Below are 24,475 nucleotides of genomic sequence, written 5' to 3' on the forward strand. Positions count from 1 at the left end.
CTCTGATCTCAACATCATGGAGTCAGTCTGGGATTACATGAAGGGTACAGAAGCAGCTGAGATGGCCAAATCCACAGAAGAAGAAGAAGAAGAAGAAGAAGAAGAAGAAGAAGAAGAAGAACTGTGGCAACTTCTCCAACAACAAATCCATCAGAGTACCTGAAACACTGCGTGCAGGTCTAAATAACAGAATTACTGATGGCTGAATTCAATTTGGCTGCTTCAGTTTCAGGGAATTATTGTAATTTGGTACAGACATACAGATTATATAGACTCTACTGTGCAAAAGATGTTTTAGTCCTGCAGCAGATGGTTTGGCCCCAACAGAGCCCTGATCTCAACATCATGGAGTCAGTCTGGGATTACATGAAGCAGCTGAGATGGCCAAATCCACAGAAGAAGAAGAAGAAGAAGAAGAAGAAGAAGAAGAAGAAGAACTGTGGCAACTTCTCCAACATGGAGGAACAACAAATCCACAGAAGAAGAAGAAGAAGAAGAAGAAGAAGAAGAAGAAGAAGAAGAAGAAGAAGAAGAAGAAGAAGAAGAAGAAGAAGAAGAAGAAGAAGAAGAAGAAGAAGAAGAAGAAGAAGAACTGTGGCAACTTCTCCAACATGGAGGAACAACAAATCCACAGAAGAAGAAGAAGAAGAAGAAGAAGAAGAAGAAGAAGAAGAAGAAGAAGAAGAAGAAGAAGAAGAAGAAGAAGAAGAAGAAGAAGAAGAAGAAGAACAAGAACAAGAACAAGAACAAGAACTGTGGCAACTTCTCCAACATGGAGGAACAACAAATCCACCAGAGTACCTGAAACACTGTGTGCAGGTGTCCTGAGGAGAAATGCTGCTGTTTTAAAGACAAAGCTGCTCACAACTAATATTAACTCCATTTCGGTTTCTGCTGTTTACTACGGTGGCCCTGAAGTTCAAATCACAACAGCATTGGAGAGACTCAAACAGGAAAAGGTAGGGTTGAGTCTCTCCAATGCTGTTGTGTTTTCTGATTTGCTGTTGTGATTTGCACTTTTACTCAACTTTGGATCAAGTTCATTGTGTGGAGGTTTGTCCAATTAGCTATTGTTTTTCTTTCTTCCTAAATCACTGTATAGATCAGAGGTGTCAAACTCATTTTCATTCAAGGGCCACATTCAGTCCAATTTGATCTCATGTGGGCTGGATCATTAAAAAGATGGAAGGAAGGAGGAAAGAAGGGAAGGAAAAGGAGGAAGGAAGGAAGGAAGGAAGGAAGGAAGGAAGGAAGGAAGGAAAAAAGAAAGACAGGGAGGAAGGAAGGAAGAAAGGGTGGGAGGGAGGAAAAACAGACAGGAAGGAAAGTGGGCCGGTTTGGACCCCTCGGAGGGCCAGAACCGGTATGTACTGGTTGTGGATGTTTCTCATTGATTGATTGATTGACTGGTTGATTATCACCTAGTTGCCTGCAGGGGGCAGTAGTGTTGCCTGCAGGGGGCAGTAGCGTGTCCTCTGAAGGGAATTAAACTACTGTTTGCCAATACTCTGATTTTGTATTTGCGTGCTACTGAGCTTTATCTAACAGCAAATACAATACCTTTGTGCTTGATCTCCTATTTCTGTTTCTACTGTAAAGGAGATCAATGGTAAAGACTGAGAGCGAAGAGCATGGACAAGAATCTGAACTCATGTTAAGTTAGTTCACTCATGATGAGCAGTCTTTGTTCTGTGATATCAATCCAGAATATTCACTTTAAATCAGGGGTGTCAAACATGCGGCCCGTGGGCCAGAACCGGCCCGCCGAGGGGTCGACCCTGGCCCACTTCCTGTCTTCTTTTCCTTCCTTCTTTTCATTCTTTGTTACTTAATTCCTTCCTTCCTTCCTTCCATCTTTTCTTTCTGTCTTCTTTTCCTTCCTTCCTTCCTTCCTTCCATTTGTCCTTCCTATCTTTCCTCCCTTCCTTCCTTCCTTCCTTCCATTTGTCCTTCCTATCTTTCCTCCCTTCCTTCCTTCCATTTGTCCTTCCTATCCTTCCTTCCTTCCTGTCTTGCTTCCATCTTGTTTTGCTGTCTTCTCTTCCTTCTCCTCCTTCTTTTCCTTCCTTCCTTCCTTCCATTTGTCCTTCCTATCTTTCCTTCCTTCCATTTGTCCTTCCTATCTTTCCTTCCTTCCTTCCTTCCTTCCTGTCTTGCTTCCATCTTGTTTTGCTGTCTTCTCTTCCTTCTCCTCCTTCTTTTCCTTCCTTCCTTCCTTCCTTCCTTCCTCACTCCTTGACTCCTTCCTCCCTCCCTTCATTCCTTCCAAAAATTGGTCTTTATGTGGCCCTTGAATGAAAATGAGTTTGACACCTCTGCTTTAAATTGAAGGATTAGGCTGGAGATATATATATTTATTTATTGTCATCAAATTCTTCAGTCTTTGACACTCATTGTTGATGTTCATTGTGGAGATGTGACAATGAGTCATAAACACATAATATTTGCCTGCTAAACACTTTATGTCACAAATATTTCACTGTAAAAATACAAATCAACGACATCATCATCATCATTGACTAAAGCACCTGCCACATGTTATATTTTCTAGATTGTCTAGAAGTGTTGTCTGCACATATACTGTTAGGAAAAGGATGAAAATGAACCTTGAAAAAAATCATAAAGTAAAATGTACTTTTTTGACAGGTATACTTAACCCTCCTGTTGTCCTCGGGTCAAGGAAGGACAGAAGGAAGGACAGAAGGAAAGGAGGAAGGAGGAAAAGAGGAAGGAAGGAAGGAAGGAAGAAAGGAAGGAAAGGAGTAGGGAAGGAGGGAGGAAAGGAGGAAGGAAGGAAAGGAAAGGAATAGAGAGGGAGGGGGGAAAGGAGTAAGGAAGAAAAGAGGAAGGAATTTAGGAGAGAAGGAAGGAAGGAAGGAATGAAAGGAGTAAGGACGAAAAGAGGAAGGAATTTAGCAGAGAAGGAAGGGAGGAAGGAAAGGAGGAAGGGAAGGAAGGAAGGAAAGAAAGGAGTAAGGATGGAGGGAGGAAGGAAAGGAGGAAGGAAGGAAGGAAGCAAGGATGGAAGGAAGGAGGAGGGAGCAAAGAAAGAGGGAAGAAGGAAGGAAAGAAGGAACAGTCAAAAGATATGGGGTCAATTTGACCCGGGAGGACGACACAAAGATTAACATAAACTGTGACTCACTATTACACCTCTGTCCTTTAGTGTATGGTCACATTTGAGCTGTACAGAAAAAAGGTCAAATGAAGAATAAATAAATTAGTTTCCAGCAGCGCTATGCTATGTGAACGTTTGTAGAATAGATACAAGCTGTAATGTTTTTCATTTATTCATTCAAAGCTGACAGTGTAATGTCCTTTGCTGAGTTTGAGTAGTATTTAGCTGTGAAAGACATGCTGCCATCGCCATCTGCTGGTGGTACAGTAACATAGCATGGAGGGAAAGAGATACTAAAGTCAATGGATGAGAAAAATGCTCCTGTTTCAGGCTTCCTGAATGGCCATGTACTGTATATCCAGAGACGTTCACAGATCATGCTGCAACTTAACCCTCCTGTTGTCCTTGAGTCAAGGAAGGAAGGGAGGGAGGAAGAAGGAAGGAAGGAAAGGAGGGAGGAAGGAAGGAAGGAAGAAGGAAGGAAGGAAGAAGGAAGGGAGTGAGGAAAGGAAGGAGGGAAGGAAGGAAGGAAAGGAGAGAGGAAATAAGGAGAGGGAAGAAAGAGAGGGAGGAAAGAAAGAGAGAAGGAGGGAATTAAGGAAAGGAGGGAAGGAGGAAGGAAAGGAAGGAAGGAAAGGAGGGAGGAAGGAAGGAAGTAGGGAGGGAGGAAAGGAGGGTAGGAGGAAGGAAGTAGGGAGGGAGGAAAGGAAGGAAGGAAGGAAAGAAAGGAGGAAGAAAGGAAGGAAGGAAAGAAGGGAGGAAGGAAGTAGGCAGGGAGGAAAGGAGGGAAGGAGGAAGGAAGTAGGGAGGGAGGAAAGGAGGGAGGAAAGAAAGAGAGAAGGAAGGAAAGGAAGGAAGGAAGGACAGGAGGGAGGAAAGAAAGAGAGAAGGAGGGAAAGAGGAAGGAAGGAAGGAAGGAAGGAAAAAAGGAACAGTTAAAATGGACGGGGTGGTGTGAGCTAAAGATCCAGAAGTCTCTTATTTGTTCTGTGAGAGTAAACATAGAGATGTGTGTGTGTGTGTGTGTGTGTGTGTGTGTGTGTGTGTGTGTGTGTGTGTGTGTGTGTGTGTGTGTGTGTGTGTGTGTGTGTGTGTGTGTGTGTGTGTGTGTGTGTGTGTGTGTGTGTGTGTGTGTGTGTGTGTGCTCAGGTCAGAGTTCAACGAGCTCGAGGTGAAAGTCAGAAGTCAGGGCTTTTAACCTGCTCTGAACGGTCAGTTATTAAAGTTAGCTCTGCTTCCTCCTCGTGATGACATCATCAGATTGTTCACACATGCTTACAAACAGCCGTCTATTTTTATATCTCAGATCGGCTCAGACTCAAACATGTCTAGATTTAACCTTCCTGTCGTCCTCCCGGGTCAAATTGACCCCGTCCGTTTTAACTGCTCCTTCCTTCCTCTTTCCCTCCTTCTCTCTTTCTTTCCTCCATCTTTTCCTTCTTTCCTCCCTCCCTCCTTTCCTTCTTCCTTCCTCCCCTCCTTCTCTCTTTCTTTCCTCCCTTCCTTCCTCCCTCCTTTCCTTCCTTCCTTTCCTTCCTCCTTCCCTCCTTTCCTTAATTCCCTCCTTCTCTCTTTCTTTCCTCCCTCTTTCCTTCTTCCTTCCTTCCCTCCTTCTCTCTTTCTTTCCTCCTTTCCTTCCTTCGTTCCTTCTTCCTTCCTCCCTCCTTTCCTTCCTTCTTCTTTCTTTCCTCCCTCTCTCCTCCTTTCCTTCTTCCTTCCTCCCTCCTTCTCTCTTTCTTTCCTCCCTCCTTTCCTTACTCCTTCCTTCCTTCCTCCCTCCTTTCCTTCCTTATTCCTTCTCTCTTTCCTTCCTCCCTTTCCTTCCTCCTTCCCTCCTTTCCTTAATTCCCTCCTTCTCTCTTTCTTTCCTTCCCTCCTTTCTTCTTTCCTCCCTCCTTTCCTTCCACCTTTCCTTCCTTCTTCCTTCCCTCCTTCCTCCCTCCTTTCCTTCCTTCCTCCCTCCTTCCTCCCTCCTTTCCTTCCTTCCTTCTTCCTCCCTCCCTTCCTTCCTTGACTCAAGGACAACAGGAGGGTTAATAGAGAACTTTCCATTTAGAGTAAAGAACAAGAAAAATAAGTTATTATAGTTTGTTTAAAGTTGTGTTAGGAGATAGAGGAAGCTTCCAAGAACTGGCCAATCAGAACAGAGTGGGCGGGCCTTAAAGAGACAGGCGCCTGTTTCAGATTGAGGCTGAACTGAGGTAAATAAGGTGTTTTTTGAAGTGTAAATCATGCAGATATTCCAGTAGCACCCCTGAATGTGCAGAAAATGTCTCCTTTAAAAGTCTCACATAGTCAAGATTCAGAATTCAAGCAACTCAAGTCAAAGTCTTTCTGTCACTCCGCTCTTATCCTCCACACTTCTGCTCAGCGTCTTCTTCCCCCAGCTGAACAGCACTCTGACCTTCTCTCTCAGGTTTTTATTGGAGCAGGTGAGCAGGATCGCAGAAGCAACGCAATAAAACGACAAGCCGAGGAAGAGCATGTCAGCGCTGAGCCCGGAGGCGAAGATGGCATGGAAATAGTAGAGGGAGATGGTGAGCAGCGTGACGAGATAGACCCAAACCAGAGCTACCGTCAGCCTGCAGACGAGCAGGTACGACTCTGCAGCATGAGAGCCGCTCTGGTGGTTCTTCTGCATGGACGAGGTGTGCTTACACAGGTAGACGACTAACCTCAGCGACGTGGGAAGCATGATCATCAGGGGAATCAGGGTGAGGTAGCTGATGAAGACGATCACGTAAATGTTGACGTTGAGCCAAGCGGGGAACAGAGGCTTCTTTATGTCGCACTCTTCTGTCATGTTCGTAAGAAGAGTTTCATTTTGGAAATGGAGGTAGAAGAAAGGGGTGAACGTCACGTAGGAGGTCAGCAGAGTCGCCACGAGGGTGACGTTCAGGATGGATGAGATGTTCTCCTTCATGGCTCTGAGGAGAACCGAGGAGAAGCTCATAACTCTCACGCAGTAGAGGACGCTCAACCAGGCGACGCACCAGAAGCTGACGGAGCTGCTGCTGAGCCACACGAACAACACCACGCAGAAGAAGAGCGGTAAATCCGACCAGCAGAGCACTCCGACCCAGACCGACACGGAGAGGACGAAGGTGGAGATCTGCAGCAGGATGTTACCAAGAGAGATGAAGCAGATGATGAGAGCGACGGTCTTCACACCTCCGGACCTCCACTGCTGCACCAACATGACCACCAGGTTGAAGAGGTTGGCGAGGACTCCCAGGACCAGCAGGAGGAAGATGCAGCACAGCTTCAGATCAGCAGACCTGAACATGGTTGCAGAGCCTCAGCGGAGGTGGATCGTGTCTCATCCCTCGTGGCTGCAGAAGGAGAATGATAAGCTCAGAGTTCTTACAGAGGAAATAATAATAATAACCACGCAGCATGCTAATCTGTTCCTGTGAGACTTTTGGTGAATGTAGCTGCATATTAAAGTAGAAATTAGACATTGTTGAGATCAGTCACCTCAACGCTTTGTTCATTTATAGAAATGAGCAGCAGGACAGACTTTGACTATCAACTGAGCAATTACAGGTTTGATCTAATGTGCAGTCTGAGAGTGTTTATGTAATTATCTATGTACAATATATATGTGTGTTTGTCCATGTTGTCATAGTGAAGCTTATGTCAAAGCCTTTCATCTGCATTTATATTTCATTCAGTTGAATTTACATGTTCTTTCTTTCTTTTTTTTCTTTCTTACATAATCCAGACTGATCTCAAAGAGCAGCATAACAGAATAAACTGGCTCAGACATTAAATTTAAAACACGTTCACCTATATTTTCATGAAAGTGAGACTATCTGAACTAGACAGAAGTCAAGTTTCCATCCCAATTTAGAGCTAATTTAAAACCAATTTCCACAGAACTGATAAAATATTATGAATGAATGAAAAAAAACTGGCTCACTTTGCACTATTTCCATCTTTATTTTCATGACATACATACAGATGAATGCAAATTACAGAGAAAGAAGCAACAACACATAACGTCATATACATATAAACAAAGTCATACATACAAAGTTACATATTTATATACATTACAAATGATTCAAATGTTACTGCGTACAAACAAAAATACAATTGATGGAGGACGAAATCCTCAGTCCTCATTCTGTCCAAAAAAATGTATTTAAAAGTTGATCTGAAGCTAATATGAAGCTTCAGCTGTCCAAATTGTGGATGTTGTCCTCCATCACTTTACATTGAAAGTACATTTGAAGGTTTTAATAGTCAGTATGAACAGGAAGAATGATTACAAAGAGGAAAACCTTTCATTGTTCATATGGAAACCTGTCTGCTGGTTTAAGATATACTTGAAAAACAGTGAACTTGTCCTTTACCTGATGTTTATTTTTGAAAACTTTACGAGCAGTCCCTGAAGGCACCATTCCCTCGCGACAACGTATTGTGGTTTAAAAGCAGCTAAATTGATTTCTGAACTCTCTTATTTAGAAAAGTAACGATAAACCAAACGAAGCCAATTAATATACTGTCGGAAAAAAGCTAAAATATCTCAATATGGCCGAAAATGAAAGCACTTCTGAAGAAAACGAGAAGGCCTTATATTTAAAACAAATCCGATATTTGGACGAGCAGCTGGAGAGGTAAGATTACACACACACACACACACACACACACACACACACACACCTCTGCTTCTCTTCTGGGGTGAAATATGTGTTATAATAACTTCTTATAACACAGAATCATGCAGTTAAGTTAACTAAGCTAGTTTGTGCTTCCGTAAACACACATCTTATTAATTGCTACAGTCAACATATAATCTTAATTACAGTACAGTAATTATATTTAGGATGATCTCACTGGAAAGTTTAGCATCTAATTTAATGAATTAAGTAAATCTAATTGTTGCCTTCCGGTTGCAGCTGAAACAAAAAAGTAAATCTTATCTATTTTCTTCTCCTGGTATATTTTCCTAATATTTACTTTTATATGTTTATATGACTTGGTGACATTTCTATGAATATTATACATTTTCTTATTCAACTTGTAAAAATATGGGATATGGAGCTTGGTTTATTTATTTATTTATTTTCTGGGTTTGGTGTCGCATAGAGTGACGTAGCGTAGTGACGTAGAGAGACGTCACAGACAGTCAAATCCGAGCTGAGTGTTTGGAGCTGTTCAGACTCAGACACATCTGTCCAAATGTGATTTGAAACTACCTCCCAAAAGTGGTTTCGATCTGGTTTGCAAACATCGGATTTCATGTGATTTATGACTGTTCAGACTTCATAAGAGCATCCGGTTCCAGGTTCCAATCTAGACTGGCTAAAAATCGGATTTTAGCTTGCAGTGTGAACACAGCCTAATGGTGCTGCTTTTCCACTACACAGTTCCAGCACAACTCGGCTCGACTCTGTTTTCTTTGCGTTTCCACTAGGGATAGTATCTGGTACCTGCTACTTTTTTAGTACCTGCTCTGCTGAGGTTCTTAGCGAGCCGAGCCGATACTAAATGTGACATCATCAGACTGCCGGCCACTGATTGGTCAGAAGAGTTGTTGCTGGAAGAGTCATGAGCCGTCCCACACAAGAATCAAACCCGCCATTTTTAATTGCCATCAACAGCTTAACAGCGATTCGGTTTCTCTTCTCTTGCTTTGTATGTGACAGAAAGACACATACAGCAGCAAGTACACCATCGCCTCCATGTCCTCCATTGTTTATGTGTTTGTGTCGCGTATAAAAAGTTTCACTGAGCCGTTGCTATGACGACCCCGCCCACGTTGAGTAGGTACTTCTTAGTAATGGAAAAGGTCGTTCCTGGAAACGTGTCGAGTCGAGTCGGGCCGAGTAGTGCTGGAACTTTGTAGTGGAAAAGCGCCATTAGTGACCTGTCCCAAAAATATAAAAAAACAACTATTTCTTTTTCCCCCGGTGTGCCATCATTTGGAGCCAGAGTCTGATGAATGTTTGAGAGTGGTTGTCAAGATATCAATCCCTTCTTTTATAAATAATCAAATAACTAATTAAAAGCAACTTATTGGAAAAAATTAGGCCAAACATCAGTGAGATAAGAACTAGATAAAATGACAGAAACCATCTTTAGAAAAGCATCAGACAGTCGGTGCAGGTATCATGTTATTTTAAACACTGATCGTCCCTCTTCATCCTCCTGCAGATGTCAGCTTAAAAGTAACGACCTGGAGAAACAGTGCGACAGTCTCCTCGGTCAGTACGACAAGCTGGAGAGGGACAAGAAAGACATCATCGAGAGCATGAAGCACTCGGAGGCGGCCAAGCAGAAGGCGTTGGAGGAGGCGCTGGAGCGGCTGGAGAGCGAGCAGAGGGTCGCCGAGCAGGACAGACAGGCGCTGAAGATGGAGCACGGCCGGCTGATGCAGCAGCTTCAGGATCAGATCGACGAGCTGATCGCACGGAGGAGGATGCAGGGTGAGTTCACACACACACGGAGGAGGATGCAGGGTGAGTTCACACACACACGGAGGAGGATGCAGGGTGAGTTCACACACACACGGAGGAGGATGCAGGGTGAGTTCACACACACGGAGGAGGATGCAGGGTGAGTTCACACACACACGGAGGAGGATGCAGGGTGAGTTCACACACACACGGAGGAGGATGCAGGGTGAGTTCAGACACACACGGAGGAGGATGCAGGGTGAGTTCACACACACACGGAGGAGGATGCAGGGTGAGTTCACACACACACGGAGGAGGATGCAGGGTGAGTTCAGACACATGGAGGATGCAGGGTGAGTTCACACACACGGAGGAGGATGCAGGGTGAGTTCACACACACGGAGGAGGATGCAGGGTGAGTTCAGACACACGGAGGAGGATGCAGGGTGAGTTCACACACACGGAGGAGGATGCAGGGTGAGTTCACACACACACGGAGGAGGATGCAGGGTGAGTTCACACACACACGGAGGAGGATGCAGGGTGAGTTCACACACACACACACACACGGAGGAGGATGCAGGGTGAGTTCAGACACGGAGGAGGATGCAGGGTGAGTTCACACACACGTAGGAGGATGCAGGGTGAGTTCACACACACACGGAGGAGGATGCAGGGTGAGTTCAGACACGGAGGAGGATGCAGGGTGAGTTCACACACGGAGGAGGATGCAGGGTGAGTTCACACACACGGAGGAGGATGCAGGGTGAGTTCACACACGGAGGAGGATGCAGGGTGAGTTCACACACGGAGGAGGATGCAGGGTGAGTTCACACACGGAGGAGGATGCAGGGTGAGTTCAGACACACGGAGGAGGATGCAGGGTGAGTTCAGACACACGGTGGAGGATGCAGGGTGAGTTCACACACACACGGAGGAGGATGCAGGGTGAGTTCAGACACACACGGAGGAGGATGCAGGGTGAGTTCACACACACGGAGGAGGATGCAGGGTGAGTTCAGACACACGGAGGAGGATGCAGGGTGAGTTCACACACACACGGAGGAGGATGCAGGGTGAGTTCAGACACACACGGAGGAGGATGCAGGGTGAGTTCAGACACACGGTGGAGGATGCAGGGTGAGTTCAGACACACGGTGGAGGATGCAGGGTGAGTTCAGACACACGGTGGAGGATGCAGGGTGAGTTCACACACACACGGAGGAGGATGCAGGGTGAGTTCACACACACACGGAGGAGGATGCAGGGTGAGTTCACACACACACGGAGGAGGATGCAGGGTGAGTTCAGACACACACGGAGGAGGATGCAGGGTGAGTTCAGACACACGGTGGAGGATGCAGGGTGAGTTCACACACACACGGAGGAGGATGCAGGGTGAGTTCAGACACACGGAGGAGGATGCAGGGTGAGTGGAGACGCTAACGTTAGGTAGCTGGTGTCATTTCCTGCGTTGAAGACAAAGAGGCGATGTCATCAGAACCATGAATGATCAGTGAAGAACTTTATATGATATTTAGTCATAAGGTTGCTGGGAACATTTACAGTGTTGAATATGAATGTTATGTCTCCTCTCCTCTCCTTGTTTCCTTTCCTGTCCTTGTCACCTCTCTTATCATATCCTTTCCTTCTCTCCTCTCTTTGTTTTCTCTCCTCTTCTTGTTTTCTTTCCTTTCCTTGTCTCCTCTCTTCGTCCCCTCTTTTTTCCTGGTTTCCTCCTCTATCCTTTCCTTGTCTCCTCTCCTTGTTTGCTCTCCTCTCCTCTCTTCCTGTCCTCTCCTCTCCCTTCTTCTCCTCTCCTCCCTTCCTCTCCCCTCTCTTCCCTTCCTCTCCCCTCCCCTCCTCTCATCTCCTCTCCTCTCCTCTCCTCTCCTAACCTCCTCCTCTCCTTGTTTCCTTTCCTTTCCTTGTCTCCTCTCTTATCATATCCTTTCCTTCTCTCCTCTCTTTGTTTTCTCTCCTCTTCTTGTTTTCTTTCCTTTCCTTGTCTCCTCTCTTCGTCCCCTCTTTTTTCCTGGTTTTCTCCTCTATCCTTTCCTTGTCTCCTCTCCTTGTTTGCTCTCCTCTCCTCCCTTCCTGTCCTCTCCTCTCCCTTCTTCTCCCCTCCCCTCCTCTCATCTCCTCTCCTCTCCCCTCCGTTCCTCTCCCTTCCTCTCTCTTCCTCTCCTCTCCTCTCTCTTCCTCTCCTCTCCTCTCCTCTCCTCTCCTCTCCCTTCCTCTCTCTTCCTCTCCTCTCCTCTTCTCTCCTCTCCTCTCCTGTTCTCTCCCCTCCTCTCCCCTCCTCTCCTGTCCCTCTCCTGTCCTCTCCCTTCCTCTCCCTTCCTCTCCCTTCCTCTCATCTCTCCTCTCCTCTCCTATCCTCTCCTCTCCTCTCTTGTCCTCTCCTCTCCCTTCCTCTCCCCTCCCCTCCTCTCATCTCCTCTCCTCCTCTCCCTTCCTCTCCTCTCTTCCCTTCCTCTCCCCTCCCCTCCTCTCATCTCCACTCTTCCTCTCCTCTCCTCTCCTCTCCTCTCCTCTCCTCTCCTCTCCTCTCTCCATCTCTCAGATTTAACCTTTCAGGTGGAGAAGGAGCAGCTGATGTCAGACATAGAGTTTCTGAAGGAGCAACATGAAGCTGCCATGAAACACCTGAAGGCGGACGCAGCGTCTGAGAGAGCGAAGTAAAAACCAGGACAGAGTTTATCTGACATTCAGCATCATGTCTACAAGATAATTTATACCCTCTTACCTTCAACGACAGCATTATGGTGGAGATGCAGAAAAACGCAGAGATTTTCCTCCAGGAGACGATTTTGGAGGTTCTGCAGAAGGAGCGAGATCAGCACGGCAGGAAGATGGAGCAGCTGGAGTTCCTGCTGTCGGAGAACACGGCGCTGTGGACCGAGAAAGAGGCCCTGCAGAGCCGAGACAAGGAGCTCTACCTCGAGATGGACCACGTGAAGACGCACCTGGACCTGGTGGCGCAGGAGAGCCTCAGGTGCAAGAAGGTGAGACGATGCACGGTGATGTTACTGTACTTATATATGGTGATTTTCTAGTCTTTCTGAGCACTCAAAGCGCTTTACATTACATCTCATTCACCATTCATACACCGTTGGCACAGCAAGGGGAGCAATTTGGGGTTAAGTCATAGACTGTATAAAAGAAAGGGACGTAACATCCGTGACGTCACCCATTGGTTTGTGGACTGCTGCTCGGAAACCAATAGTTTCGAATCTGGGCAGCGCCATCTTGAAAATTTCAGGTGCATGCTGGGAAAAATTAAAACACAGATTCTGCCTATATGGGCATGAGACGGGGCCATTGGCGGAGCGGGGAGGTTGCTATGGTTGCGAGGGCTGGATCTCGAGGACATTGGTCAATCAACCTGTCAATCAGGACGTAGCCACGCCCTAATGCATACCCTGCTTTATCGTCACATATAAAATCAGGGAGGCCAAAATGTCCCAAATGAACATCATACTGCATTGAAGAAGGCTTTAAACTAGCGATTGAGACCATAAACACATTTTGAAAACGTTTACTGAGGTTAGAAATCAAGTGAGAAGTTGGTGAATTCTCCATTGACTTGTATAGAGACGGTCGCCCCCTGGTGGCCTTTTGATAGAATGCAAGAATGCAGTTCTAAGTTACTTCCGCGTTGGCCTCATTTCAGAGGACCAGAGCTCCTGGACTGGAGGAGCCGGGAATTGAACCGCCCATCTTCCAATCGGTGGATGATAGCTCTACCTCCTGAGCCATTGCCGCCCCTTTAGGCCAGAAGAAGCCTATTATTGCTGGTCAGATTCATCAGATGTTGAATTTGAAGATAGTTGACGATGTTTGTCGAGAAATGGCAGACGTCTAACTTCTGGATATGCAGTCGAGTGCTCCACCACTGAGTTATAACCTCCCAGCGCTGTGTTTTCAGACAGGACCTGAACTCATCGTGCTTTAGAGATAATAGTGAAAAAGTATTCAGTGATAAGTGAATCTTAACTTTCTGTGTTTGGGTCGGTGACAAATAAGAGTTGGCAAGATTAGAAATTCAAAAATATGTTAAAAACTAGATATAAAAGCAGCATCGGGTTTGTTAAAATGTACATTTAGTATTTTTGTTGGTTTTATATCATGTGAAATGACATTTGCACCATTTTTTTACCAAAAGTAAGACTGAATGCTCCTGAAAATGTCAAATGGTGTAACCACAAAAGAATGATAGATATTAAATATTTTATCCACCTACAGAGTATTTAAGTGGACTTATACTAATAATGACTGTACATGTTTCCTGGTCTCCATGGTTACCCAGATGAAATGTAATATTTAGAACAATAGTATTCCATTAGCTTTATTTAATATAAACGTTATAATGTAAGATCATGCCAAACTAGTTGATATGGTGTTAGGTAGGAAGGAAGGAAGGAAGGAAGGAAGGAAGGAAGGATGGAAGATCATGCCAAACTAGTTGATATGGTGTTTTATTGACTATTTACTGTTTTTAACCTTTGTGTCGTCCTCCGGGTCAAATTGACCCCGTCTGTTTTGACTGTTCCTTCTTTCCTCCCTTCATCCCGCTTTCTTCCTTCCCTCCTTCCTTCCTTCGTTCATTCCTTTCCTTCTCTCTTTCTTTCCTTCCTTCCTTTCTTCCTTCTGTCCTTCCTTCCTCCCTCCTTCTTTCCTTCTTTCTTTTTTCATCCCTTCCTCCCTTCCTTCTTTCCTTTCCTGCCTTCCTTCTTTCCTTCCCTCCTTCCTTCCTTTCCTTCCCCCTTCCTCTCTCTTTCCTTCCTTCCCTCCTTCCTCCCTTCCTCCTTTTCTTTCCTCCCTTCCTCTTTCTTTCCTCTCCCCCACCTTCCCCCGTTCCTTCCTCCCTTCCTTCATCCCTTCTTTCCTTCCCTCTTTTCTCCCTCCTACCTTCCTTCCTTCTTTCCTTTCCTCCCTTCCTCTCTCCCTCCCTCCTACCTTCCTTCCTCCCTTCATTCTTTCCTTTCCTTTCCTCTCTTCCTTCCTCCCTCCCTTCCTTGACTTGAGGACAACAGGAGGGTTAAGCAAGTTGAATTATTTGGTACAAAGTTTTTATGGTTACACCACTTAGACATTTTTACCATAATCCTCTAATATATTCTCTCTAAATGGATTAAAAGCAGAAATTTGATGCTGGGTCCACAAAAAAGGATGTGTGCAAGTTATTCATACGTTTATTTTCACATTTTAACCCTTTAAATTTAAACTAAACCACATGGACACAATAAAACATCATTGACCCGTTACATCACCGTCAGCCTCTATTGCGGACAATGCTTTTACTCACAGTTTGTATTACTGATGTGATATTTATAGTTCATAATGTAATGTTTATTTTAATATTATTTCTTTCTCTCTTTCCTCTTCTTTTTTTTATTGTTCTTGGCTAAGTTGTCGATCGGCCCGAAGACTACAGATGACTAACTGTGAACTAGAGCGTTGACTGATGTGTGCTGTCTGCTCCTGTCAAATAAATCTTAAATAAAATAAATAATAAAAGATTTTCTCCTTGTGGACCAACGTGGCCAGTGTTGAGCTGATGTTACAAACTCTATGAAAGCATTTCTATTGCAGCACTTCCTGTTAAGAATTGTTTATATATTGATTTAACAACATAATTGATTTAACAACCGACCGAATACGAACTTTAGCTTAATGTTACTTTATTTTTGCAGTTTTAAAGACTGTGTAAAGTCGATTCATTGATTTACTTCTAAACATATTATACATGTTGGAAAATGGTTCCAGAAAACATGTGAAAAGGCTGATAACTATGCAGACGGAGCCTTAAACTGTTTCTCACTCGCTCATTTTGGACCGTCCCCTACTGTATAAGACCCCAAGTCCGCTCTCCTCAGTGGTTAACCTGCTTAGTGGCCAGTTATTGTTACTACATCTAACACTACCACTACTACAGTCTACAGTTAGCTGAGCTAGCAGCCAAGTTAGCTGCCGAGCTAGCAGCTAAGCTAGCAGCTGAGTCAGCCGCCAAGCTAGCAGCTGGGCTAGCGGCAGAAAGCTCTCAGACGTAGCGTCCATGTTTCTGGTAGAGGTGGTGACTTTGATTGACAGGTGACACTTGGTAGGGGGCGGGGCTTCAGCGTTTGGGAGCAGAGAAAGAGGCTGATTTTTACACAACTTTGAAGCCTAATTTCATATATTTGGCCATTTTTTTTTTTTAATCATTCAAATTTGGCAGGGTGGTTAACAACACACTTTTCTGTGATATGTCAAACTCAGAACACATATTTATTCTTACTTTACACAGACTTTAATTAAATCTATTGGTGGTAAATAATTAGAATCCTATCTAAAGAATCTATATCTATCTTGAGACTTCAGAAACCTTTTGTTTTTATATTTACGAGAGAGTTGAAGTTATAACCTAGAAGATAGAAAGACATCACCACTCAGTCCTCATGGTGAAACTGTCTTTTATAAAGTAACATGAAGTTCAGTCAGGGGGCATCCGGATTTGAACCGGAGACCTCTTGATCTGCAGTCAAATGCTCTACCACTGAGCTATACCCCCTTCCTGTCTGACTCATACCCCCCCCCCACCCTTCCTGTCTATACCCCCTTCCTCTTAAAGCTGCCGTCCTTCCTTCCTTCCTTCCTTCTGTCCTTCCTTCCTTCCTTCTTTCTGTCCATCTTTCCTCTCTCACAGCTCCGTGTCTGTCAGATGTGTAAATACTAGGGTTGTCAAACGATTAATTTTTTTAATCGAGATTAATCACTGACTTTCCATAGTTAATCGTGATTAATCGCGTTTTGAATTGCGTGTTTAAAATCCTGTTATTTTCCATTTGAAGGCAGTTTTAAGCCCATAATGTAAAGCATTTCTTACCAGAGTGTCTTAACTGGGAATCAATCACGGCTCTGCTGCGACTCCCACACTCCAAAATGGTCCTTTGGTGGAGCTGAGGCTGGCTTGGCTGCACCTGGGTGTTTAGCGTGGAGGTGCTAACTCAAACTCCACGTACTCCGGTGGTAGTTAAACTCCGTTTGACACAGGTTGCATTTTACTTTTGACTTGTCAACTGAAGCGTCTGGAAGTGTTTTAAAGTTAAACAAGCCGTTCAAAAGTCCAGTAGCTCTCTTACTTTCCATCAGCGCGGTAGGTTTACTGCAGGAGGCCACTTCAAAGCATAGCGCTACAGCTAGAGGAGCCGTCTACGGGGGAGTAGAAGGGACAAAAAGGCTTGCAACATTAAAATGCGATTAAAAAAATTTACGCGTTATGGATTGCATTAATCTAATCGCGATTAACGCGTTAACGCTGACAGCCCTGATAAATACTCGTCTGTTGCTCAACACATCCGTCACATGAACTTAAAAATCATATTTCATCGTCATGGTGACTCTGTGAATCGGATTTAGGTCAAGTTGAGTTCAGATAAAGTTTTTCTGCTTTACATTCAGCTGCCTGAGCTTATCTGCGGGATATTTAGGTTAGCTGAAGGCTGTGAGACTTTTTTTAGGCTTGCAGCAGGTGTGCAAACGAACATGTGATAAAAGCCTCATGGAAGCAACGTTTCCCTCTAAAAATGAGCAGCTGTGTTAGTTAGAAGCTAAATTCATATGCAGAGATAGTCTTTCTTTAATATCTAGAGTCTTTCTGTGTAGTGAGGCGTTCAAGTGTTGCAGGAAAAAGGGAAACTTTTACTTATTACTGAAATATGTGTCATTAGAAACTGAATTTGAATCTCTGTAATTTAAATAATTTGAATAATATAAATTGCTCCTCCTACCTTCCTTCCTTCTTTCCTTCCTCCTTCCCTCCTTTCCTTCCTTTCCTCCTTCTCTCTTTCCTCCCTCCTTTCCTTCCTTCTTCCTTCCTTCCTTCCTCCTTCCCTCCTTTCCTTCCTTTCCTTCTTCTCTCTTTCTTTCCTCCTTTCCTTCCTTTCCTTCTTCTCTCTTTCCTCCCTCCTTTCCTTCCTTCTTCCCTCCTTTCCTTCCCTCCTTTCCTTAATTCCCTCCTTCTCTCTTTCTTTCCTCCCTCCTTTCTTCTTTCTCCCTCCTTTCCTCCCCTCCTTCCTCCCTCCTTTCCTTCCTCCCTCCCTCCCTCCTTCCTCCCTCCTTTCCTTCCTTCTTCCTTCCTTCCTTCCTTCCTCCCTCCTTTCCTTCCTTCCTTCTTCCTCCCTCCCTTCCCTCCTTCCTCCCTCCCTTCCTTGACTCAAGGACAACAGGAGGGTTAACTGAAGGCTGTGAGACTTTTTTTAGGCTTGCAGCAGGTGTGCAAACGAACATGTGATAAAAACCTCATGAAAGTAACGTTTTCCTTGTTTTCTACGTTTTCTTTCTTTCTTTAATATGTAGAGTCTTTCTGTGCAGTGAGGCGTTCAAGTGTTGCAGGAAAATGAAGCGTTGACTGAATTCCTCTTTATTACCAGAGGAGGGAAACTTGTGTCATTAGAAACTGAATTTAAATCTCTGTAATTTAAATAATTTGAATAATATAAATTGCTCAACTTGAATAAGTAATAATAATAATAAGAGTAATTGCTTTGATTTGATGAGCATCATTTAAAACTGATTTTCTTCATTTGGGATTTAATTACAATAAACTTTAAACTGAATGTGATATAATGATTAAATTCAGTTGCTTAGTAACTGAATTTAATCCTCACTTAAGCTTCAACTCGTATATATAAACTTCCCCCTTCAGCTCTCATTCATAGTTAAACAATACAAATTCATATTTTTTTGAGTAATATTAAGTTTTTTAATACAATTATTTCAATAATAATAATAAAAAATGTGAATATAAATGGTTTAAATTCAGTTTTCTAGTGATATATATTTCTACACATAACCTCTGTTTTATTCTTTTATTACTATTTTAGTCTTTACTGTACCTGTGAGAGATTTCAGGTGTGAGCAGCGTTCCTCTTCCTCCGCTGGAGATAAATGATGTCGGCATTTCAAAATAAAATAAAATAGAATAAATAATAAAATGAATAAATAATAAAATGAATAAAGAGTAAATCCTGTGTGGTGTGTGTAGGAGTTGGAGCAGCTGAAGGTAAAGTGTCGGCAGCTGAAGGCGGAGCAGAGCGACTGCAGGGTCGTCCAGGAGCTCCAGCAGAGCATCAACATGAAGACGCTCAGGTAGAAAAAAGAAAAGAAAAGAAAAGAAGGTTTTATTAGATTTTATTAAGTTAAAAAGATTTAAAAGATGCAGGTTTAAGATTTTATTCCAGCTTTTATTAAACTAAGATGCACATTTATTCAGAAGCTCTCTTTCTTTTTTAGAAATCTAGTTTTATTAACTCTATTTTTTAATAAACCTTTTCTATTATTTAATTTTACTTCATGTCCTTCCTTCCTTCTAGTCTCCTTTACCTTCCTTCCTTCTGTCCTTCCTTCTTGTCTTCTTTTCCTTCCTTCCTTCCTTCCTTCCTTCCTTCCTTCTTGTCTTCTTTTCCTTCCTTCCTTCTTATATTCTTTAACTTCCTTTCTTCCTTCCTTCCATCCATCTGTCCTTCCTTCCTTCTTGCCTTCTTTACCTCCCTTCCTTCCTTCCTTCCTTCCTTCCTTCCTTCCTTCCTTCCTTCCTTCCCTCCTTCTTGTCTTCTTTACCATCCTTCCTTCTGTCCTTCCTTCCTTCCTTCCTTCCCTCCTTCTTGTCTTCTTTACCATCCCATCCTTCCATCTGTCCTTCCTTCCTTCCTTCTTGTCTTCCTTCTTGTATTCTTTACCTTCCTTCCTTCCTTCCTTCCTTCTTTCCTGTCTTCTTTACCATCCTTCCTTCCTTCTTTCCTTCCTTCCTTCTTGTCTTCTTTACCTTCCTTCCTTCCTTCTTGTCTTCTTTACCTTCCTTCCATCTGTCCTTCCTTCCTTCTTTCCTTCCTTTCTTCCTTCCTTCCTTCCTTCTTGTCTTCTTTACCTCCCTTCTTTCCTTCCTTCCTTCCTTCCTTCTCTTTTGTCTTTTTTTCTTCCTTCCTTCCTTCCTTCTTTTCCTTCCTTCTGTCCTTCCTTCCTTCCTTCTGTCCTTCTTTACCATCCTTCCTTCTGTCCTTCCTTCCTTCCTTCTGTCCTTCCTTCCTTATGTCCTTCCTTCCTTCTGTCTTTCCTTCCTTCTTGTATTCTTTACCTTCCTTCCTTCCTTCTGTCCTTCTGTCCTTCCTTCCTTCTTTCCTTCCTTTCTTCCTTCCTTCCTTCCTTACTTCTGTCCTTCTTTCCTTCCTTCCTTCCTTCTGTCTTTCCTTCCTTCTTGTATTCTTTACCTTCCTTCCATCTGTCCTTCCTTCCTTCTTTCCTTCCTTTCTTCCTTCCTTCCTTCTTGTCTTCTTTACCTTCCTTCCTTCCTTCCTTCCTTTTACTTTTGTCTTCTTTACCTTCCTTCCATCTGTCCTTCCATCTGTCCTTCCTTCCTTCCTTCTCTTTTGTCTTTTTTTCCTTCCTTCCTTCCTTCCTTCCTTCTTTTTTTCTTTTCCTTCCTTCCTTCCTTCCTTTCCTCCTTCTTGTCTTCTTTACCATCCATCCTTCCTTCCTTCCTTCCTTCCTTCCTTCCTTCCTCCCTTTTTATTTTAAATGTATTTCCTGTTAAAATGCTCATGTAGACCATCTGTTGGTGTAGATGCTCAAACACTCTTCTCACCATCAGCTGGTCTAATGTGTCAACAGGAAGTCAAACCTTTCTGTCCTCGCTGTAGTTTATATAAATGTGAGTCAGGGGGCATCCGGACTTGAACCGGAGACCTCTTGATCTGCAGTCAAAATGCTCTACCGCTGAGCTATAACCCCCTTCCTGTATGACTCATACCCCCCCCCCCCCACTTCTGTCTATACCCCCTTCCTGTCCTGACTCATACCCCCCCCACACTTCCTGTCTATACCCCCTTCCTCCTAAAGCTGCCCTCAGACTGTGAGAGAAATGTCATCTGCATAGAATCGGATTTAGCTGTTCCTTCCTGTCTTCTTTTTTTTCCTTCCTTCCTTCCTTCCTTCCTTCCTTCCTTCCTTCCTTCCTTCCCTCTTGTCTTCTTTACCATCCTTCCTTCTTTTCCTTCCTTCCTTCCTTCTGTCCTTCCTTCCTTCCTTCCTTCCTTCTGTCCTTCCTTCTGTCCTTCCTTCCTTCGGTCTTTCCTTCCTTCTTGTATTCTTTACCTTCCTTCCTTCCTTCCTTACTTACTTCTTTCCTTCTTTCCTTACTTCTGTCTTTCCTTCCTTCTTGTCTTCTTTACCTTCCTTCCTTCCTTCCTTCCTTACTTACGTCTGTCCTTCTGTCCTTCTTTCCTTACTTCTGTCCTTCTTTCCTTCCTTTCTTCTTGTCTTCTTTACCTTCCTTCCATCTGTCCTTCCTTCCTTCTTTCCTTCCTTTTTTCCTTCCTTCCTTCCTTCCTTCCTTCCTTCTTTTCCTTCTTTCCTTCCTTCCTTCTTGTCTTCTTTACCTTCCTTCCTTCCTTCCTTCTTTCCTTCCTTTCTTCCTTCCTTCCTTCCTTCCTTCCTTCCTTCTTGTCTTCTTTACCTCCCTTCTTTCCTTCCTTCCTTCCTTCCTTCTCTTTTGTCTTTTTTCCTTCCTTCCTTCCTTCCTTCTGTCCTTCTTTACCATCCTTCCTTCTGTCCTTCCTTCCTTCCTTCTGTCCTTCCTTCCTTACTTCTGTCCTTCTTTCCTTCCTTCCTTCCTTCTGTCTTTCCTTCCTTCTTGTATTCTTTACCTTCCTTCCTTCCTTCCTTACTTCTGTCCTTCTTTCCTTCCTTCCTTCCTTCCTTCCTTCCTTCCTTCCTTCCTTCCTTCTTGTCTTCTTTACCTTCCTTCCATCTGTCCTTCCTTCCTTCCTTCCTTCCCTTTTGTCTTTTTTCGTTCCTTCCTTCTTGTCTTCTTTTCCTTCCTTCCTTCCTTCCTTCCTTTTTATTTTAAATGTATTTCCTGTTAAAATGCTCATCATGTAGACCATCTGTTGGTGTAGATGCTCAAACACTCATCAGCTGGTCTAATGTGTCAACAGGAAGTCAAACCTTTCTGTCCTCGCTGTAGTTTATATAAATGTGAGTCAGGGGGCATCCGGACTTGAACCGGAGACCTCTTGATCTGCAGTCAAATGCTCTACCGCTGAGCTATACCCCCCTCTTCCTGTCTGACCCATACCCCCCCACACCCCCACCTTTTCTGTCTGACCAATCCCCTCCCCCCCTCCCCCTCCCCCTCCCCTTCCCCTTCTGTTGTGTTTGCAGACAGCGGCTGAGCTCCGTGTCCAAACAGAGCCGTCAGAACGGAGCCAGGGCGGGGTCAGCTGGGGGCGGAGCTTCAGCAGGAGAGGAGCAGGAGGAAGCAGCTGGAGGCCGTCACGCAGGGAGCCGCCATTATTCTCAGACGAGTCCTCACGGTAAGAAAACACCCCCCCCCCCCCCCCCCCAAGAGGGTCTAAACCCCCCGACCAAGATTACGATTAATGAACGATGATGTATTTTCCACTGCTGCTCTCACACACGAGTTTTTAAGTCAGGGGTCTCCTTCCTTCCTTCCTTCCTTCCTTCCATCTGTCATTTCTTCTGTCCTCTCTTTCCTTCCTTCCTTCCTCCCTTTCTTCCTTCCATCCATCTGTCCTTTCTTCCTTCCTTTCTTCCATCTGTCCTTCCTTCCTTTCTTCCTTCCTTCCTTCTTTCCTTCCTTCCTTCCATCTGTCATTTCTTCTGTCCTCTCTTTCCTTCCTTCTGTCTTTCCTTCCTTCCTTCCTTCCATCTGTCCTTCTTTCTTTCCTTCCTTCCATCTGTCCTTCCTTCCTTCCTTCCTTCCATCTGTCCTTTCTTCCATCCTCTCTTTCCTCCCTTCCTCCCTCCCTTTCTTTATTCCATCCATCTGTCCTTTCCTCCTTCCTTCCTTCCTTCCTCCCTTTCTTCCTTCCATCCATCTGTCCTTCCTTCCTTCCTTCTTTCCTTCCTTCCTTCCTCCTTTCCTTCCTTTTTACTCCCTCCCTTCCTTGACAACAGGAGGGTGAAAATAAATACTACTAGATATATCACACTATATATGTATATATACCTGTCCATCCTTCCTTCCTTCATTCCTTCCTCCCCTTCTTCCTTCCGTCCATCTGTCCTTTCTTCCTTTCTTCCTTCCTTCCTTCCTTCCTTCCTCCCTCTCTCCCTCCCTCCCTCCCTTTCTTCTTTCCATCCATCTGTCCTTTCTTCCTTCCTTCCTTCCTTCCTTCCTTCCTTCCTTCCTTCCATCTGTCCTTCTTTCCTTCCTTCCATCTGTCCTTCCTTCCTTCCATCTTTCCTTGCTGTCTTCCCTTACTTCCTTCCTTACTCCCCCCCCCCTTTCTTCCTTGCATCCATCTGTCCTTCCTTTTCTTTACCTTACCTTCCTTCCTTCCTTCCTTCCTTACTTCCTTCCATCTGTCCTTCCTTCCTTCCTTCTGTCCTTCTTTCCTCTCTCACATGCTCCGTGTCTGTCGGATGTGTAAATACTCGACTGTTGCTCAACACATCCGTCACATTAACTTAAAAAATCATATTTCATCGTCATGGTGACGGCTTGTTTCCGCTGTGATTTCTTCTTTCTTGGAGGCTGAGAAGACCGTGACTGAGTGGGAGATGCAGAGGCTGCTGGAGATCTTGGAGAGCTTCGTTCCTCGGGGATCAGGCTCCGCCCTCGATGACTCAGAGGAGGAGGAGGAGGAGGAGGAAAGCGACGGAGGACAAGGACCAGCGAGGTACTGGAGTCTCGTAGTGTTGGTTACGTGTCAACACTGGTGCGAACTCTGCTCACTTCCTGTTTCGCAAAATCCCAGAACGCACTGCAGCTGTTTCCTCCGAGCAGCTGCATCAGACCAGACGCTTATTGGCAGATTGTATTCTGTCCTTCCTTCCTTCCTTCCTTCCTTCCATCTGTCCTTCCTTCCATCTGTTCTTCCTTCCTTCCTTCCATCTGTCCTTCCTTCCTTCCTTCCATCTGTCCTTCCTTCCTTCCATCTGTCCTTCCTTCATTCCTTCCTTTTTTCCTTCCATCTGTCCTTCCCTTCAATCCTTCCTTCCTTCCATCTGTCCTTCCTTCTTTCCATCTGTCCTTCCTTCCTTCCTTCTTTCCTTCCATCTGTCCTTCCTTCCTTCCCTCCTTCCTTCCTTCCTTCCTTCCTTCTTTCCTTCCATCTGTCCTTCCTTCAATCCTTCCTTCCTTCCATCTGTTCTTCCTTCCTTCCTTCCTTCCTTCTGTCCTTCCTTCCTTCCTTCCTTCCTTCCATCTGTCCTTCCTTCCTTCCTTCCACCTGTCCTTCATTCCTTTCATCTGTCCTTCCTTCCTTCCTTCCATCTGTCCTTCCTTCCTTCCTTCCATCTGCCCTTCCTTCCATCCATCTGTCCTTCCTTCCTTCCTTCCTTCTTTCCATCTGTCCTTCCTTTCTTCCTTCCTTCCTTCCATCCATCTGTCCTTCCTTCCTTCCTTCCATTGTCCTTCCTTCCTTCATTCCTCCCTTCCTTCCTTCCTTCCAATCTTCCAAACTTCAGTAGAGTAGTAGGTCCTCTCTCAACTAGTAGAAGATGTTGTGAACAGCTGATTTGTTCGCTCGTTCTCATCATCGTCCCGTCTCGACTTCACAGAGCAGAGATTCCTGCGTTCCTGTTGGCCAGATACAGTCCTGCCGACCTCGGACTCGTACCGTGTCCCAGGTGGAACCGCAGAGCCAAAGCATCGAGGACGGACGCAGCTCGGTCCAACAGCAGCAGCAGCCAGAAGACTCTCAACAGGTGGAAGTTCAATGGTTCGGCCACCAGGGGGCAGCGTTGATCCTTTTACTGTTTGAGTTATGAAACATGAGTCAATCATTCACTGGGTTCATTCACTAGGTATGTGTAGAGAGAACAAACAAACCTGCTCTCCCTTTGTGTTTGTTTAAGGGTTAAATGTGTGTGTTAAAGTCATCCAGTAAAAAAAAAGAACAACAGAGCTCAGCTGTGACTGGTGTCCTGTGTTTTAAACTGGAAA

General features: G+C 44.6%; 2 protein-coding genes and 3 non-coding genes across 5 annotated transcripts; 1 reads left to right on the plus strand and 4 right to left on the minus strand.

The window, feature by feature from the left end:
- Positions 1 to 5,441: 5,441 nt before the first annotated feature.
- LOC128364831 (taste receptor type 2 member 40-like) lies at positions 5,442 to 6,420 on the minus strand. The gene has a single exon (XM_053325453.1). The coding sequence runs from the start codon at positions 6,402 to 6,404 to the stop codon at positions 5,442 to 5,444; it is 963 nt and encodes a 320-aa protein (XP_053181428.1). The 5' UTR covers positions 6,405 to 6,420.
- Positions 6,421 to 9,188: 2,768 nt separating this feature from the next.
- On the plus strand, positions 9,189 to 23,156 carry LOC128364833 (golgin subfamily A member 6-like protein 2). Its single transcript, XM_053325454.1, has 6 exons — positions 9,189 to 9,552; positions 12,089 to 12,203; positions 12,284 to 12,530; positions 18,554 to 18,657; positions 21,727 to 21,878; positions 23,062 to 23,156. The coding sequence occupies exons 1-6, from the start codon at positions 9,189 to 9,191 to the stop codon at positions 23,064 to 23,066; spliced, it is 987 nt and encodes a 328-aa protein (XP_053181429.1). The 3' UTR covers positions 23,067 to 23,156.
- On the minus strand, positions 16,007 to 16,078 carry trnac-gca (transfer RNA cysteine (anticodon GCA)). Its single transcript has one exon. It is a non-coding gene; the product is annotated as a tRNA-Cys (tRNA).
- Positions 20,223 to 20,296, minus strand: trnac-gca (transfer RNA cysteine (anticodon GCA)). The gene has a single exon. It is a non-coding gene; the product is annotated as a tRNA-Cys (tRNA).
- trnac-gca (transfer RNA cysteine (anticodon GCA)) lies at positions 21,548 to 21,619 on the minus strand. The gene has a single exon. It is a non-coding gene; the product is annotated as a tRNA-Cys (tRNA).
- Positions 23,157 to 24,475: the final 1,319 nt, after the last annotated feature.

This window comes from Scomber japonicus, chromosome 9 (assembly GCF_027409825.1).
Source record: "Scomber japonicus isolate fScoJap1 chromosome 9, fScoJap1.pri, whole genome shotgun sequence".
Classification (NCBI taxonomy): Eukaryota; Metazoa; Chordata; class Actinopteri; order Scombriformes; family Scombridae; genus Scomber; species Scomber japonicus.